The sequence below is a fragment of the Dendrobium catenatum genome, unplaced genomic scaffold (assembly GCF_001605985.2).
Source record: "Dendrobium catenatum unplaced genomic scaffold, ASM160598v2 fragScaff_scaffold_1209, whole genome shotgun sequence".
Taxonomy (NCBI): Eukaryota; Viridiplantae; Streptophyta; class Magnoliopsida; order Asparagales; family Orchidaceae; genus Dendrobium; species Dendrobium catenatum.
Window position 1 is genome coordinate 1,257,955 of NW_021319671.1, and position 19,985 is coordinate 1,277,939.

General features: G+C 36.2%; 1 protein-coding gene across 1 annotated transcript; it reads right to left on the reverse strand.

Moving 5' to 3' along the window:
* Positions 1-729: 729 nt before the first annotated feature.
* LOC110101574 (transport inhibitor response 1-like protein) lies at positions 730-3,782 on the reverse strand. The gene is made up of 3 exons (XM_020829532.2): positions 2,907-3,782; positions 2,264-2,768; positions 730-2,173 (listed from the first exon to the last, which is right to left on the reverse strand). The coding sequence occupies exons 1-3, from the start codon at positions 3,509-3,511 to the stop codon at positions 1,415-1,417; spliced, it is 1,869 nt and encodes a 622-aa protein (XP_020685191.1). The 5' UTR covers positions 3,512-3,782; the 3' UTR covers positions 730-1,414.
* Positions 3,783-19,985: the final 16,203 nt, after the last annotated feature.

Genomic DNA, 19,985 nt, shown 5'->3' on the forward strand with positions numbered 1-19,985 from the left:
CAAACGAAGCCTCAATCTATGAAGCCAAGATTTCAAAATGTAATCCTTTGATGATTTGTGTGGTTATGGGCCGATTTCGATGAACCGAAAATTCACAATTGAAACCAAATTTTCGATCTACTAGATTCCAATGGCAGAGCTCATAGAATCAAGTAGTGGATTGTTAGGAGCAGATTGAAGAAGATAACAAGAAGCATAATTCTAGTTTGATTCTTTCAGCACAGCCACAGAAAAAAGAAGAGAAGTGAATTTCTGGTTAAGGAAAACTGGACAGTGAAAGGAATCTCAGCTGCAATAGGACTCACATGGGGTCATTAGATGATAGATATAGCTCACCTGCTGAAGAATCTTAATATACACACCAATCAGCCTGACCAGAAAGTTGCACTACCTGAGGACTAAAAATCTCCAATCCATCAGAATGTTGTTTTCCTATATGGACCAAAGCCTAACTTTTGCTGACCTTGTATTAATGATGTATTAGGCTAAGTTTCGAACAACTTTTTTGATGCTTCTTAAAGCAGCTTTTTAGTTCAATTATTAAAATTTTTGTACTAAAAAGTTGTTTTAAGAAGCAACAAGAAAGCCATCCCAAACAAAGCCTTAGTCTTGATAACTAGTTCAGCTCTAGAGAATTACACAAAATTTTACTTATTCTTGACTTTCTCGACAGTACTGATTACTGAATGACAATAAAGGGATTCAAAGAGAGAGAAAAAAGGGCTGTAAGAACAAACAAGTACAGAATGCCTTTGGATGCTACAGCAATGGTTGTTTTCATGCAACGTTAATAAGACCAAATAATAAGACCTCTAAATGAATTAAACAAGAAGCATTCGAAGCACATAAAACTTAAACAAGTTCTTCACAGGCAAATTAACAAAATCTTTTTTTCTCCATAAGATTAAAAAAAAAATTTCAAGAGTTCCTAGCCTTCACCTGGAGTATTACTATGGAGTGAGTAGCTTGCTTGGGAAGGGAGTTCTAGATCAAATGATGCCTGATTTCAGCTTTAGCTGATAGATGCAATAGAATGAGAGCAAGGCAAACTCGAGGCTCAGTGTTCATCACTTCAACTTCAAAGTTCTAATGATTGTGCCGGGCCGGCGACATGATATAACAGCATAGGTGGCCTCCCCGGCCATGGATAACCTGCTTCTAATTCTATTTCACTAACTAAAAACTGATATTCAGATAGAAGATTTGTGCTAAGTTTCTTCAACTGCGATTATACAAGAATAGTTCAATCAAGCAATTCAAAATGTGGGGCATAGAGAATCTCTGTATGGGTCATGAAAACTCCGACCATAATGAACCTCCCACCAGCCATAATGGTTAAAAGGGTCTCTTCCAACTAAAATTATCCTCATTAAGCTCTTTAAATGGAAATGGAGGCCTGTTCCTATGCCCTGGATTATAGTATCTTAACAAAAGGTGGAGCATCATTCCTCGGTCCAACAAGAGATCGATACAAGTATAACTTCCCCACTGCATCACTGTTATCATCCTCTGAATTGTCCCTGATAACTTCCACCACAATTCGAGGCAATTGCCTAGCCAAATCCTTGCATCCACTCAGCGAAAGCTTGCAAGAAGACATCCACAAGAACCTCATGTTGTAGTAATGGTTGATCCCAGAGAGTAAACCAGCATCTCCAAAAGGGCTATCTCTAATCTCCAGCTTCTGCAATTTGGGACAACCTTCGAGCACATATCGAAGTCCCAAATCGCCATCACCCGCAAAGGCCACTGAAAGAGTCCTCACTAACTTCCCATACAAGCCAATGTAAGCAAAGGCCCTATCAGTGAGCAGACCAGAAACAGCAAGCCTTGTAAGCTTCCTGCAATTCTTCACAATTGCTCCAAAACCCTCATCCATGGGTTCTCCAGTAAGGCGATCAGGCCGGTGACGGCCCATAATGCAGAGGCGGAACACTACGAGCTCCTGGCAGTTCTTAGACATGGCCACAACAGCTGCATTTGTCATCCTCTGGCAGAAGTAGAGAATTGACCGGAGTTCATGACAGCCCTCAGAGATTGCCGCAAGTCCAACATCTGATACAAAACCCTCAGAGTCCTCCGTAGCATCTAACGGAAAAACCCTCAACTCTCTAAGCTTCTTGCAAGTTGCAGCAACCATTTGAAGGCCTTCATCACCAAGAGAATCAAGGACCTGATTACACAATCAAGTTAGAATTTTTCTGCAAAAAAGTAAGATTTTGATTTGAATTTGAAAAGTTTTCACAATGGAATGATTTAATACCCAGAATGTTTGAAGATTGTGGCAACGGGTAATGACTGGTTTAAGCTGTTCAGCAGTGATCTGGGCATAGCTAAAGTTGAGTGAGGTGAGATTAGTACATACAGGGTAGATTGTGTGCAGGTACTCAGGAGCAAGATCTCTAAAACCTGATAGGCATATTAGTGACTTTGAAGAGTGGAAAGCTGATTCCAGAGATTCCTCAAAATCACCTACTTCTACAGAGGATGAGAAGGCGCCGGTGCCAAGGTGGGTGAGCTGAGGAGCCCGGGTCATGAGTTGGTAGAGCCGGTCCGACGATATATGCTCATTAACTCTCAGCCGCCGGAGAAAAGGCGAGCGGGCCACTAGAGCCAAAAGAGCATCAAAGTTCACAGCACACCCAACGCAATCGAATATCAGAGATTCAAGGCAAGTCTTTCCCGGAGGAAAATTCGATACCCAATCCACCACCTCATCTTCGTCGTCCTCAACATCATTCTCAATCAGATCCAGCGATCGTAGATGCCTAAAAACGCGCAATGAATCAATCCTCCAAGCCAAGAAACCCAAACCCAGATCTAAGCAAAACCGGGAAAAATTTTTTTTTTTGTGATTTTGAAAGTTAGAATGCTAGGGTTTCACCGGATCCGGAGAAAATAGGTACCTGCAATTACCCGCCACAGCGGCTAGTCCGATAGTGGTGAAGCCGTCGCAGCAAATGAGCGACAGGTCGCGGAAAGAGGGAAACGAGCAAGCGAGGAGGGCGAGGTCCGCGTCGGTGACGGTCATCCTCTTAAGGCATATTCGCTCGAGCCAGGGGTAAGCGGGAGCCATGGCAGCAACCCACGGAGACAACCGCGCGCCCCAACCCATCGGAACTAGGTTAAAATCGGCGAAGCGAGGCTTGCCTTTTAGCACCAGAGACCGCACGCGGCGGAACCGGTCGATAGCACGTGCAGGACTCACAGCATAGCAGTTGCCGATGAAGAGCTCCAGCCGTGTCTGCGCCTCGGCGCGGTACCACGATTTGCAGACAAGCGATGCGGCGTTGCGGTCGCCGCGTGAGGTGAGGAAGCAGAGGACGTTCTCGAGGACGTTCTCAAGAACTTGGTCGGAGAAAGGCGGCGGCGGGACGGCAGCGCCGCCAGGGGAACCTGCAGCAGCTCGGCACTTCGGCGGAGCGGTTCCTCCCGGATCCGGAGACCACCGGACATCTTTCCCCTCGTCTCCATCGCCGTTCTCCGACATCTCCGACCTCTCCTCCCTCATCGGTGGTGGGGTTCTGTGAATAATAAGAGCAGTGTAGGGGCCTGGAGGTTAAAAAAAAAGGGATTTTTATGGCTGATGGGATCTGAAGAGGAAAAAATGTAGGGAGTAGAGGAAGAGTTGGAGGAAATCGTGGGGCTATGAGTTACGAGAGAGGAAAAGAAGAGAGGGAGATTTGATTATTTATTCGGTCACTCGACTCACTCTCTTTTCTCTCACAGTCTTCTCTGTGCTCTCCCCAACTCACCATTGGGATTCTCCATGCTCTTCTCACAGTCTGTGTCTCTTATACACACAACACGCAATGTGTTTTTCATAAAATAAAAAAAAAAATTGATTATCTTATATTTCATTCATTTTAAAAATTTTAAAACTTTTAATTAGAATCTTATGACCTTTATTTATTAAACTAAATCATTTGATAATAATCATAATTATTGTTAGCACGACTATTAAGACTGATCTAGGAGATTTTAACCGGCTTGATGAAAGTCTCTTTTGGTTAATCTGTTGGTCAAGATGGAGGAAAATATTTTTTATCGCATTAGCACCAACCAAATAGGACAAAATTTCATAAGTATTAGTGCTGCATAGAAAAATAAAGGAATGGTGGCTATGTTTCCTGCAAGGAATGAGTACCGCTACACTGACCGGATAAACTTCCATTCTTTTTTTTTCTTTTTTTACCTTCTTCGTTCATAATTTATTTTTATGTGAACTATTTTTAAAATAATTAAATTTTCTATTCATATTAAATATTACAATAATTAAAAAATAGTCATTTGTAATTTGAGTGAGTTAAATTAAATTTATATTAAAAAATAAAGAATGAAAAGATCACTTCAAATTTAACTTAAATTAAATTGTCTAATGAGTAGAGTCCAATTTACTTATAACATGTCAATTTTGGGCTAATTTGAATTAATTATAATAATTTTAAATTTATTTAAATTAGTTATAATAAATCATAAAAATTATAATTATAAAAGGGAATATTCAATCCTACATATTCTATGAGTGATTTTATATGTCATCGAAAATTGTTTTGATCGGGCACGAATCTTGAGGCATATTCAAGTTGGAAGCTTTTAAAATTAAATTTGGGATCATCTGAATTCCAATTTCAGTAAACTTATGATCAAACTGAACATCTCAAAGAGAAGAACCTAACGACACCAAAATCGATCCAACCCAAGGCCAAATGGGTCCAAATTGGGGGCCTGGACCACATTCAGAAGGGTTAAAGCATTATTTGAATGACAAAATTATATCCATATATGACTTGCGTATACTCAAATCGAGCTTTTCGAGACAAAACCAACGAGCATAAGATCGATGAATTCCGACATCGTTAAGGCATATAAATAGTTGAAAAACTTTATATGATCGGGGAATCAATACGAGCCATCTAGGGGTGTAAACGAGTTGTGTTTTTGCCCTTATCGAGCTCGGGTCATTAGATGGAAAGCGAGTTATACTAGCGAACCCCTATAGCCATCTGATGGAGCACTCTGAACCTGCCCCATATCTTCTCTATATTTACGGGGTGTATCACTCATGAAAATATATGATGGGGGACCTAGGGCTAGAGATTGGAGAGAGCTTTAAAGCCTCAAGAGCCCCAACACCACTGCCAACCTCCGCTGAACTTCCACCCTACCAACTCCGGACTTCAGTCCGACTACTGTCGGACCACCACCCTGCCACCGACCACTACCGGACTTTAGTTTATTGCACCACCGCCCGGTCGCTGACCGCTGCCGATCTTCAGCTAGACCGCCGTCGGACCACCACCTAAAGCCGGAGTTCCACCAGAACAGCACCTAACGACCAAGTTCAGCCAGACCACTACCTTACGTAGGAGTTCCACTGGACCACCCCATAACACCGAAGTTCTGCCAGACTACCGACTTACGTCGGAGTTTCGCCAGCCCGCCACCGAATCACCGACTGAGGCCCGAACTTTCATCGGACCACGGACAGAAGTCGGAGTTCTGCCAGACCACCGAATAATGTCTAGACTTCCACCGGACCATCGCCTTACGACAATGATCTTTCTGACTTATATCTCCTATTAATTACGATCTTTCCGACTTTCGTCGCCTACTATGGTCCTTCCGTCCTTCATCGCCTACTACAATCCTTCCGACCTCCATCACCAGACAACGATTTTTTTTACCCATGTCTCCTGCGGACTACGATTTTTCTGACCTCTGTCGCCTACTATGGTCCTTCTGACATACATCGCAAAAATGGTTTTTTGACCCCTGTCTCCCGCCAACTACCATCCTTCCAACCTCCGTCGCCTAATACGATCCTTCCGAACTACATCACCAGACAATGATCTTTTTGACCCATGTCTCCTGCCGACTACGATCCTTTTCGACCTATGTTGCTAGATAATGGTCTTTCTGACCCCTATCGTCTGCCAACGATCCTTTCGACCTCCATCGCCAAACAACGATACTTCTATCGCCATATAACGGTATTTTCTTATCATTATTGTCCGCCTACTTTAGTCCCTCCTAATACTGTCATTAGACTACGGTCTTTCTGACCTCCATCGTCTGCCAACTACGGTCCTTCCCACCTTCGTTGCCCACTAACTACAGTCCTTTCGACCTCCTTCACTGATTATAATCCTTTCGACCTACGTCGCCAGACAACGATCTTTCTGACCTTTGTCGCAAGACAATGGTTTCTGACCTCCGTCACCTACTACACTCCTTCCGACCTCTATCAAAAGAAAATGGTCTTTTTGACCCCTGTCTCCCACCGGCGACGCCCTTCCGACCTCCGTCGCCTACTACGATCCTTTCGACCTCCATCACTATACAATGGTCTTTATGACCCCTATCTCATGTCAACTACAGTCATTATGTCCTTCATCGCCAGACAACGGTCTTTCTGACCCCTATCTCTTGTCTATTATGATCCTTCCGACCTCCATCACCTACTACAATCATTCCGACCTATATCGACAGACAATAGTCTTTCTGACCCTTGTCTCCTGACGACAATGGTCCTTCCGACCACCATCACCAGATTACGGTCTTTCCGACCCTGCCACCCGTCGACTATGGTTATGTCGACTAAATGAATATTTCAATACTAATTATTCTAATTCTCACCATATAATATGATGTACATTTGCTAAATCAGCTTAAGGCCTTCCCCCAATGAAGGGCTTCATTTATAATCAACTGCAAATAATAGTGGATTCATCCAAACTAGGTTATGCCTTGTGGTTTTTCCCCATTTTTAGAGGTTTCCACGTAAAAACTCTGGTGTCTCTTATGTATGCTACACCCTCTCTCTTTATTTGCTTGTGTGTTAGATCTTCATACAAATCTAAGCTATTAAAGAAAGTAGGAAAAAAATTAAATCTCTCCTGATAAAACAATATGATGATTATCAATTTTTTATTAAGAGATAATCTTTCAATAATATATATATATATATATATATTATTGAAAGAATTTTCATCACAATGAGCCTCATAGTCATTAGATTTGCATTGAAATTAGTATTACACATACAACAACAACAACAACATCAAGTTAGGGGTGTCAATTAAGGTCAATATATCGGGTTTGGTTTCAACCTGATTTGACCTAGGCATAAACGGGTTGATCCGAACCTGACCCGCACGGGTTGCCATTTGACCCGACCCGACTCGCAAATCCGCAGGCGTAGTTGCTTGGGCAGTTAGGTGTCGACACGTCGTGGGCGAATCCATGAATGGGCAAGGTTGGAGTGAGGAAAAGCGAGTTTAGAAACTCTGAGTGAGGAGAATCCGCATAGGGCCTAGGCCAGGCGGTCGGAGACTTGAATGAGGCAGAGTGAGGTGATATCGGATTGAGGCGAATTCACGTGGACTGAGGCGGCTTAGTGCCTGGCTTGGGTTGGGCATGACCTACTGGCTGGCTAGCTGCATGTGCGCATATCAATGATCGACCTGAGCGTGGCAGCCGCGGCTAGGCAAGAGCTCACAGAAAGCTAGTAGAACCAGGTTAGGTAGCTCGGGATCCTGGTTAGTCGGGTTGACCCGCAAGTTTCCGGGTCAACCCAAACCCGACCTGTTTCACAAACGGGTCGACCTGTCAGGTCATATCAAAAATTGACTTCCCTAATCAAGTATTTATCCCACTGCATTGGGTGCTACATGAATTATTTTTCTCTATTATGTCTTATTAAGAATTAAATTTTCATTTAAAAATAATAAAGAAAGATCATTCATAATATTTTCTCATCAAATCTTTTACGTCTATTTTTATATTTCTTAATATAAATCAAATCTAATATATTTACTCTCCCAATTGGGTTGAAATTAGTATTACATATGCAATCCAAAAAATAGTGCTAATTTATGCATAAATTTTAAGATAGCATACTATATTAAGATAAACTAATATTATATATATAATTTAACATAAAAAGTGAATTTGGGGAATAAACTTAATATTAGGAAAAATGTATATAAAAAGTTAATAGAGTTTAGATCCAAACAAAGCATTGCAAGGAACGAATTGTGTAAATGTATATAAACTTGCGAATACTTATGTAGTGTCATAAGATGATTGTGGAGGAGATTTGCAATGATGTGGGGCATGGACTTCAAGGCAGATCTATCGGTTCTTATCCACGTTGTATGATTTTTTGTTTGAATGACTGATGCATAAGATTTAAGATTTTTTGTCAGGCTCAATGATTTGGCAAATGGGGCCCATCCCTTCCACTCTTTGTAATTTTCTTAAATAAAATATTATAAGAGTACATCAATAATTAAATAACTAAATAATGTCAAATTTATGTAAAGAGTAATATTTTATCCACTAATTTTATTATTCTTATATTGTTATATATTACAATAAATCATATAATATAATCTAACATATCTATTTTTATTATTCTTTGAGCTTTAAGCATTAGCTTGATCTTAATTTTTTGAATAATAAAAATTTTCCCATATAAAAATAACCACTTAATTATTAATCATTTTTAATAAACAATAATAATTCTTATATTTATATATTAGATCATTATAGATTCATTTGTTAAAAATATATAATTTTATATAATGATCATCATTGTTCTTTTATTAATAATGATTTTGCACAAAAAAAAAAAAAAGTGGAACCCAAACAATATGAATGTGAATATTATAAATAGGTGTGTAATATGTATTCTTTTATAAGAATAAATAATTATATTATCTTACTTTCTTGAAGTTGTAACATTATTAATAATTTTAATAAATGTCTAAATATTTATATTGTGTACATACTTATGATTTAGTAATTTTTTCCTCAGCTTTGTACACAGAGCTTGGTGAAAAATATTTAGATTCAAGAATCAAATTATTGATTTATTTTTTTGCTGTTATAAAATTGAATAAATAAAAAATTGAATTGCACTAGTGTCTTTAAATATTAAATCAATAAAATTCATGAATTTTAAATAAAACTGTGACTGAAAGATCAACATGGATATTATTTATTCTACATGTTAAAATTATAAATATCAGAAAATATTACTTGATATTCTTCTTGGTAAATATTATTTAATTTAAAGATCACTATACACATTATTAAAATTATTTATATTTTAGTTAGTCCAAATCAAATCAAACTAAAGCTTGATTCGGTTTAATCTGACTTGCAAATATTGTTTAGTTGATTTTATTTTTAAAATTTCATAATCGAAACCAATTGAATTACTAATTTCTAATCCAAAACATTCAAATCAAATGCAAATCCCTTAACGAGTATTTAGCATGGAAGAAAAGCTTGCAACAGACCTAATTAGGTTACCATTTGTTTGTGATGACTTTTTTACTGCTTCTTAAAGCAGCTTTTTAGTATAAAATTACAAATTTTTGTACTAAGAAGCTGTTTTAAGAAGCACTAAGAAAGCCGTCCCAAATAAAATTTTAAGACTTTATTTTAAAAAGCTTTTGATTATTATTTTTTATTGTTAATTAAAAAACAGTAAGAAAGAGCCTAAGGCTATGATCACATAGAAATAATACGCAAAAATAGTAGTTGCTCCTGCGCTTGCCGCGGCCCACGGCTGAAACTATATAACAACGGAGAATTATCATTTCACGTGGACAGCTGGATACTCCATTAGGGCCAAAAAAGGTCATGAAAACAGTAAATTTTTTTTTTAAATTTTGCATTATTTTTTGTGAAGTTTATCCTCATGAATCACTATCATCACAAAATGGCTAAGGCATCATTGTCATTTTTTTCCTTGAAACAATGCCTACTGCTCCCTTTGAACTAACCATATAATTTTCAAATTATCTTCTTGCTTTTAAATTATTTAAATATAATGTGATATGAATACATGAGGCTCTAAATGTTTTGATTTCCACATTATCTTCATATATTTTTTATTGATCATCAAAGCTTTTCCATAGCTAAAAATTAAAATAAAGAGAAAAATAGCTTGAGCGATTAATACAAATGAAAATTTAGTAGAGAATTTATATAACTGTTAGATGTAATACTCTTGTTAATGTCAAATTTTAGTAGCGGTAAGCCGTCGGTCGAATGTTAATCAACATTCGCACTCTGCACGTGGCATATTTTAGTTGTACATGTAGGTGATTAATACTAATCCATGTGTTGTACTTAGTTCAGATATGGTCGATAACTATATGATTAGTAATGCTCAATTATGGTATTTGTTTGTCACTTACTACAATGGTCATATGGAGCATGCACAGGTCTAGGAGGAGCCCACCTTCACGACAATCATACAATTGTCAATAATTAACTTCTGATTACCCCTACAATAGTTTGAGTTTTATGTAATCAATGTTATAAATGTTGATTTAGTTTTCTTATTAAGATAATTTTTTAACTTTGTCATTGACTATAAATATGAGGTCAATTATGATTTCGTTTGTGATAGTTTTTTTGTTGCTTTCTAAAATGAATTTCTAGTACGAAAATTTATTGAACTGGAAATATTTGTATTAGGAAGCTGCTTTACAAAGCAGTAAAAAAATTGTCCTAAAGAAAGCCTAAGTGTCGTCATATGAAAATATCATCGAGATTTAAACATGACATCTCACTCTACTATTATCTTTGCATTAAGTTTAGTCATCGCCTTATCATATCATATTTCTTGTAACGATTCATTTGAGAGAATAGAAAAAATTGATGTGATCTTCTTTTTTGTTTATCTGTGGCTCATTCAAGAAGGATTCTCCAAGGCACATTAAATCTAGAATTTTAATCTACCTTTTTATATCCATCATTTTTTATATGATATACTACACTAGCAAGTATAAATATTTATATTTTATAGGTATTCTCCCCAATAGTTTTAAAAAAAGGAATTTGATAAATTTTATTATAATATTAAAATTATGGACCTACTATTATATGTGACAGACATATTTAAAGTAACGTAAGTATAAAGTTGTTTATGATCATTGATCAATAAAATGATTTTTCCTGTTCACCATATATCAACTACTACATCAAGACTAACCATAAATAAAAGATTTAAAATTAATTATTTACTTTATTATTATTATTATTTTATTTTATATTCTTATAAAATCATAATTATTTTTTTGGTAGTGCAGAAGAGATAGTTCAAATAAGGTTAAAATTTCGTTCAAATGTGGTTGAAATATAGGTTAGATTTAAAGGGTATATGCCTTTTTTTAATTATAAAATGTTTTTTTTTAACGGTTAGGTTTCCGGGTTTTTTTTTTTTTTTTTATCACATATTAATAAGGAAGGTTTTTTTTTTTTTTTGTGTGTTTCCTTAGGATGTGATGGGGAAGCGGGGTAAAAGATTGGAAGAGACGGCCAAGAAGACGGAGGATTTTTCTGGAATCGTTTGGCGCCATTATGAGTGAGAAATCTGAATGAGCTGTAAGATATTGATGGTTATGATTTCAGATTTCGTTTGTTTGTTCTTGATAATTGATATGAATATCATAAATTCAGTGGGCTTACTTGGTCATATAAAGAAATCCATGAGTTCCATAGGTGATGTTTACCTGAATTTTTTGTGTATTGGCGTTACGAGTTGGATTGTTCGGCAATCGGACATTGATAAATGCCAAATATTAGGTTCAAGATTCTTATGGCTAAGCCATGCTTTTCTCTGGCCAGAATTAGCCGACATTTTGGGTAGGATGTTCACATCATTTCTCCCATTTGCGATGGGAAGGATTGGTGGCTGTTGGCTATTACATTTTCTTTTTATACAAACAAACTTGTCTTTTTCATGGAGGAAACAGTAAAATTTAAGCAAGAGCCAGATAGTTGAGGGATAGAAAAACTAGTTCTATAATAAAAGTCCCATAATTCGCTAAAGAAAGGACATGAAAACAAGATAATCATCATCGTTCTGGCCTCACCCCAACTATTTGGGAGTATTTAGGGTCAGCACTTATGAACCCTCATTCTTCATCTGTTGAGTTTACATGAGATTTTAGCTCTCTCTCTCTCTCTCTCTTTTCATACAAAGATTTACACAACTTACTTTGAAAACTGAAACACCCATCTTCTTTTCATTTGATTTCATCATAAACAAACCTATTTTTGACTTCTTGTAAATAAAAAATTTGATCTGTTATAATATAGTCTATTTTTTTTTTTAATTTTTCATTATGATTGATTAAATGAGAATAACTACACATGTATAATCGAGTACAGTTGTTTTCATGGGATCGCCTAAATTAGATAAAAGAGTTTAGATATGGTAAAAGTATTATGCAATATGTATTTATCATCCTTCAACTGTTTTAGCTAAGTTATAATTTGCTCTTTGTTGTAGGGCATCTCAGAGTATATTTTTAAAAAGATATACAACGGGATGTACGATATGCAGACAAACCTTTGTAAGTCACAACTTTTAATGTTGACAATTATTCATCACTTATAATGAAAATCAAAATATGAAGGCATTTAATGCATGTGCTAATTTAATAGTTTACAACTAGATACAACACATAAATTCATAAATATGAATATCATGGTCTCATTCGCACACTAATTGTGAGATTTAGAGAAAATAAATAAAGTAAAATGAAAAAAGTCCACAAATCAAGCCTCTCCCAAACATTTTAAAATCTTTGGCTTGATCAAGGAGAGTACTCCCAAAAATAGAAGGAAGAGCATATGCTACTAAAATATTATTTAGAAATATTTTTGTATGTATATATGTAATATGTTAGACCTTTATATATAATCACAAAGTCCCCTTGAATTTCCCTTGACAATTAAAAAAAAAAACCGGTTACTTAATCCACATAAAAGCCATAAGGACTGGATTTTTTGTAAAAAATTACAAATCTCACACATTGAAGCCTTCAATCTCTTTTGAACCACAAGTCTTTCACGCCAGAACGCCTGTCATCTGCATAACCCATAAAAAAAATCACAATAAAAGGTAGATCACTGATGGACCGGCCATCCTAGACCCTTACGGGTCTACAGGAGGCAAAGGGGGAGCAATTTATTTATTCATTTTGGGTCCACTTTGTGCCCACTTTAATAACTTTGGCGAACATTGCGTCTCTCTTTTTTTCTGACGTACTTTGCGCATCTTTTTATTTTGATACACTTTGTGCATCTTTCATATTTTGGCGAACATTGCGCTTCTTTTTTTTTTGTAATTAGCTTCCTTTCTCAATCTCTAAAAATTTTTTTTCTTAGTTATAAAATTATCTTCCAAACATAAGAGAAGAAAACTCACTCTCTTATGTAAGGAAGAAAAATTCACAAAACAAACCCGATCTCATGATAAGAATGAACCACTTGATTGAGAAAATTATGAAATAAATTCATAGGTTTGCAAAGGATACCTACGAGATAGCAAATCGCAAGCTAAAGAAGAAAATTTTCATTTATAAATCTAATTTCATTTTGATATAGATTTGAGTTCAAAAAATAAAATCACCCTACACAAGGGATGAGAGGGAGAGGACATACTCTTTTTATGAATAATCATGAATTTTCTTTAAGTGTTTAAATGAGTCAACCAACTCGTACCTTATATTTTAAATAAAAATGGTGGTAAATTATAATTAAGAAAAATAAGTAACATACCCTTCAAAAGAAATTTCCTTCAAAATTTTATCTCATATCTTAAACTTTCGAACTTTTCTCAAATTAAGTTTTCTTTTAAAAAAACTTACATATGTCAAATTTAAGGACCCTTCCATTGAAAATAACATTTAGATTTTTATTTGGACTGATATGAATCAAACCCTAGTCTATAAGAGCTCAGCAAAGGATGTGATAGAGATTAGAATTTATGCCAAATATGTGGATCATGCAATCAAAAATGGGATATGGATTTTCATATGAAATGATAGGATCAAGATTAAGACTAAAAGAATTCCAACTAAGAGTTAATAGATAATGAAATTTTGATTTGAATAAGATTGGCTTGAAATAGATTGATCTGGATTTGAATTTGAGAATTAAAACACAGATATAATAAAATCAAAATTTTAATTAAATCTTTATACATTAAAATAATCTAACCTTCATTAAGGATTAAGAGAAGATAGTAGAGTAGAAAAGAGGAACTCAAACTAGACACCGAATTAGGATTACCTACAGAAGTGAATAATACAATATCCAAAGATGGAGAGAGAAACCTGTCCCACCGTGGTCGCCAGAAATCTGTGGGTCTTCGAAAGGGTTCTGCTCATGTGGTTCGAATGCAAAGGGTACGATCACACTATCCCATAGGACAAAATGATCGTAGACCTTTACACTCGGCACAAGCAGGCCAATGGAAGAGCAGATGGAGTTATACATACGATTAACCATGGAGGATAGCGGCTTTCACCTACCAACCTCGATGGATAATAACATATATAACCCAAAAGTCACGAGATTTCCCCCATTCGATACATCAGCTCGAATGAGATTTATTTGATTGTGGGGATCGGTTTCCTACGGGCGCAAGCCCCCGTAGTTAATTACATCCTAAGCCTTGACTTAAAAAAACTCTCGATTAAGGACGATGTATTATTCATTTCTTAATTTGGTGCACATAAAAAGTTCCTAAGTTCTATTCCAAAGAATCTCTTCTATTTATCTTTAATGAGGATTAGACGTTTTTGAATGGATAAATATATGATTAAAATTTTGAGTTTAGAAGATCAAAGATCGAATTTCTACCCTAAGAGAAATGACTGACTCAAGACACACCGGAAGAAAGGAGACACAGAGGGGTGTACAACCTGGACTTATGCTTGCCTGGAGTGAGCTGCTAGTTAACATCCTAAACATAATCAATCGCCTATATGTATACAAGATAGGAAGGCTCTATCCTAGAAAATCAAGGATTCGTAGTTTAAAAGATTTCAATCAGGGACTCTATAATATGCAAGAGAGTATACCTAGTGCTGTATGATGCATGAAATGGATACAAAATATCCCTAGGTCTACTGATGTAATGTATGCATGTAAGTGCGGTGCAATGTAAAGCAAGGTGTGTAAAGACAAATGCATGCATGACATTCCGAGTACAGAAAAAGTAAGTAAACACCCTAAGGGTACCCTCCAGGCAAGGTACCCGCATAGAAAACCATCCTAGCAATGCCCACTTCGTGTGGGAAAACAGCGATGCCCAATGGCACAAATGGGTGGCCTACTCTACAGGTCTAAATGACCCTAATGGTCTCTAGGGCTCACAGAAGGTGGGTATCATACCCAAAACCAGAAGACCAAAATCCTAGCGATGCCCACTTCGTGTGGGAAAACAACGATGCCCAATGGCACAAATGGATGGCCTACTCTACAGGCCTAAATGACTCTAATGGTTTCTAGGGCTCACCGAAGGGGGCAAGCTTTGACCTATAGGGTCAAAGCTTCGTTAGTGAACTAACCTAAGGCTGGCTACCTAAACATGCTAGAATACCTATTAATAAGAAGTGTGTGATGTGAAGTAGTTCCGATATATAATTAAAAAAAAATTTACTATACAAGTTGCAGAAATTATACCTGATTGTATGTGGCGCTGCCACTTAAAAGCTTATAAGCAAATGATGCCGCTTGATTCTTGACCATGTAAGACCCGATGTATCTCGCAAAATAAGATAAAATAGAAAGATATATATGAGCGTAGATGTCATTCAGAAAAAAATACAAGTAAATAATAAAAATATAACTAATAGGAAATTAAATATAGCTAACAGGAAATTTAATAATGGCATTTATAGAACATGTATATGTAATAAGCATTGAATAATAAGAGAAAATATAAGACTGACCTAGAGCTAAAAGTCGTGTCCTAACCAAACAAGTCTAGATGTGTGTAACAGGTTGTGTGGTTTTGGATAGGTCCTATGTAGGATAGTTTAATTATAATTGCTTTCATTTGATTTGTTAAAGGGTAAAAGAGGGATTTTAGTTTAAGTTTAAATATTAGTATTTTAGGATTGATTTTAGAGATTTTATTTTAGGATTTGATTGATTACCACCTTTGTTTCACACTGAGGCCGTGAGATTTATTTCACCCTCCTTGGGGCTAACTTAATAGCCTCGTAGGCCTGGGTTACCCAGTGACAACCAATTTTTGTTGAATTATTTAGTTGATTGTAAATTAGAAAAGAAAGGTAGATTATGTAATTTATTAACAAAAGGGATTTGTTAATTGATTTTAGAAATTAGTCTAAAGTTTAATCTTTAGAAGTCTTTTATCCTAATGAATTTTAATTTTGTATTTGATCCTCTAATTTAATCTACATCTTTTAAATTTTAGATTAGTTAGGAATTAATTATTAGATTAGTTGAATGATATTTAGATTTTATATTTTATGGATTATGAAATATTAGTTATGGTTTGAGTACGAATCAAGTATTTTAGTATATTTGTTAAGCATTAAATTAAGGTTAATTTTTATTGGTTGATTATTAGTGGATTAAGGAACACTAAACGTAGGAAAATGTGTCACTAAGGTTAAGTTTTGATGTCTCTATTCTATAAGGAGCATGCATCCTAAGTCTATGTTATCTAAGACCGATCCTTAATTTTTGTCCTTAAGTGTCACTAGTGTTATGGGACTAAAGTAAGTGTTTTTCTAACCCCTCTGGACATTCATACATATACTAGCAAGTTTAGGGATTTATGAATGAAAGTACGATAATAAATAGAAGAGCGGGAAGTAAAAAGAAAGACGCCTAAACAAGATAGAAAGAGAAGAATGAAAATCATACATAAAAGGAATATAGACATTTTGTTATTGGACATGATTCTTTGAAGCTAAAAATATCTCTAAAACTCCCCTCCCTCCTATTCAATGCAATATGGATAGGAGAGAAGGTGTTTTGATGCCATTTACTGTCCCCACGTTCCAAGTAAAGCCACTCGAGAAAAACCCGACTCAATTACATATGTCATTCTCTACATAAAATTCAAAACTAGCAAAGAGGAAGTAGGCTCCCAAATCTAAAACCAACATAAGTTTTCCTTTTCTCCAAACTCGACTCTAGAGGCCAATACAAATAGAAGAAAGACAACTCACATATAAAATACAGTCTTGTTTCAAAAAAGATATAAAGAAACCTCCTACACAAAGCCATCTATAAAATTTTTGATCCCAAAATGACTCATGAAAAATTTGCAAATCAGACGACACATAAAATCCCTACACAAATAATCCACCAAAAAAACTCATTCCGACACAAAACAATCGAGTGCTCTCATCTATTTGGCGTGGGGTTTATCCATGAAAATCTTCTAACAAGAAGGTTTCATGAAGCTCTCTATTATAAAACACTCACAAAACATATAATAAAATTTTCAAAGCAGAACGATATAACTCATGAAACCCTTCAACATAAGATAAGTTATCAATCTTTCGAATGTGAGCCAACCCATAGAATTTTCCAACAAAAGAGGACTCCAAATAACTACTCTTTTACTCATAAAAGTTAGATAATACAATATAAATTTTTTTAAAGACTATGGCGAAAGATCTTAAATTTCCACCCAATCAACTCATAATTGACGAAGCATAAAAAAAAAAGGTATATTTGAAACTTGTAAGTGAAGCTTATTAATCATGTGCCAAATCAACCTTCAAATTTCCACCGAAAGTTATAACAATAAAACCATAACCATTTGGGAATAAAAAAAGATTATGCATTCAATTCAAGTCACTCAATATTGAAATTCGACAATGCCACCAAAACACAAAACTATGGCTTTAATTTTATTTTATATTATTATTATTATCATTATTTTACATGAGGTCAAATAAAAAAAGGATGAAACATAACTTCATATAAAGCCCAACCTAAAAAAAAATCTCATGAGCTCTTCAACTTTTAGTGCAAAACATCGAAATGAAAGCCCGCCAATAAAGTCATGAATCCTTGCATTAAACGTCACAAAAGCAATCTTATGTGATACATAAGGAAACTTGTCAAATCCACAATTTACCTTGCTAGAATGTTGGCAAACATTTAAATTCTTTAGAGTAAGGACATAATCAAGTGCACAAATCTCTCCAAAGTTCACATTCTTCCTCCAAATCTTAACTTCACTTTCTCTCACTACCATACGAGATTATTCCTACTGACTTGCTTGCTTTAAATATAGATACCCATAGAACACATGATTCCAACTTAACCGCTTACGGAAGAATGAACAAAATAGGCAAAAATCATTTCTCTCCAAAACTTACAATCATTAAGTAACTAAAGAAATGCAATAAAACATGCTCTTGACGTTCATAGATTGAATTTTGAACATATACTAAATCATCCTTCATATTTCCGCAAACCCGTCTTGATGGAACATACATGCTTGAGGGTGAAAGCCAAAGTTATATTTTTCAAGTAGAGCAACCATGCATGTATCTAGAAGAAAATTATAAGATCTTTATGCTCATTCATTTTTTTCTTTGAGACGATCACATTCCCAATCAATAGTAACTCATATGAATAGGAGACAAAATAAGATTATGAAAATAGCCCTCAACGAGCATTAACACATACACCTCGCATGCATGTTTTGCCAAAGCATAATATCACCTCTTATAGTCCTTCAAATTTTCCACAAGAGAATCTGTTATTTGCCACATGGTTTGAACCACAAATAAGAACAAATTTCATATACAAGGAGTCCATTTCCAGCCAATATAAATCAATGCATATTTTGTCTTCACATTTATCTTTTTCTATTAAGTACTACTACCAACTCCTTGCATGCCTTTGGGGAGGTTTGTTTAGTCTTTTTGATAATATTTTGGTATATCAGGCAAATCTCTGCTAGACCATTATCACCATCTGGAGTGGTACTCACGACATATTGGCGGCATCAGCTATATGGCTAACCAGAAGAAAGTGTGCTTGTCGCTCAGAAGGAGTGGAGTATCTGGACACATGCATCTCAGAGAGTGCGTGGCAGCTGATCCACCAAGATATCAGCTCCTTCATGTATACTCACAACGACATTTTCTCCATTTTATCGCTCCTTTCGAACGAAGCCTCGGTGCCATTGTGAATGGCCTACACCAAAGTCCCTTAAGGACTAAGGGGATTCTTGGGACTGGAACTGGCTATACAGCAGCTTCATAAGGGCTATGTTCCAAGCAGGTCCTTTGAGACTGTATCAGTAAAAAAGACAACTTCATGGGGAGAAAAACAGAGGAAAGCCAATGAAGAATTCTGAAGGAACATGACTAATGCCCCAGTTATGCACCAAGGATCACCTACAGTTTGTGGTGGGACTGACGCCTCAGAGTGGCTGGAGCAGTACTCATGCAGAATTCATAGACCGATCTCCTTCTTCATCGAATCTTATCTACTAGAGCAGACTGAAATCAGTTTTATGACTGGAACTATGGCCATTGTCTTGCTATTCAAAAAATGGCGCCCATTATTGGGGCAACATTTCATAGTTCTAGCGATCAGCGGAGTCTAACTACTTACTAGAACAAAGATGGTGCAGAAGACTCAAAGTGGCTAGCAAAACATATGGAATATGAGTTTGAGATTCAGTATAACCCCGGGCTCAAAACAAGTCGGGATGCTCTTCGACTGTGGAGTGTTCAAGCGATGGCACTATCTGTACCACAATTGCGGGATTGGGTGAAAATGGTGAAATAAAATCACATGCAGAGGAGTTAAGGAGATCGGGCCGCTACCAGAAGGAGAAAGAGGTTCAAAGTGGGTTATCACCTAGAGAACTCTCTCCTTGTAACAAGGAGATTGTTACTGCATCGTAACTCTGTAGCATTCATTCCCATTCTTCTACGGAGCACACTATAGCCGTCTATTGGTGGACATTCAGGGTGAAAACCTACGGACGGAGAAAGGCCAATATATTTTTTGGAAGGCTAAAGTGATGATGGAAGATTACTGGTGAGCCAAATGTGATATTGGTCAGCGAAACAAGATCAAGCTTTTTCCCCTAGTGGTTTGGGTGTCAGCCCTTGGTGCTTCCACAAATTTTGGAGAAGTCATATGTCATTTCATTG

What these genes read in the sequence shown, in the direction of transcription:
- LOC110101574 (XM_020829532.2), bottom strand. Translation starts at nt 3,511, where the DNA reads ATGAGGGAGGAGAGGTCGGAGATGTCGGAGAACGGCGATGGAGACGAG. An exon ending in GCTGTGGCGGGTAATTGCAG is followed by an intron (nt 2,769 to 2,906) that starts GTACCTATTTTC and finishes GCGCGTTTTTAG; the next exon opens with GCATCTACGATCGCTGGATC. An exon ending in ACAATCTTCAAACATTCTGG is followed by an intron (nt 2,174 to 2,263) that starts GTATTAAATCAT and finishes TTGTGTAATCAG; the next exon opens with GTCCTTGATTCTCTTGGTGA.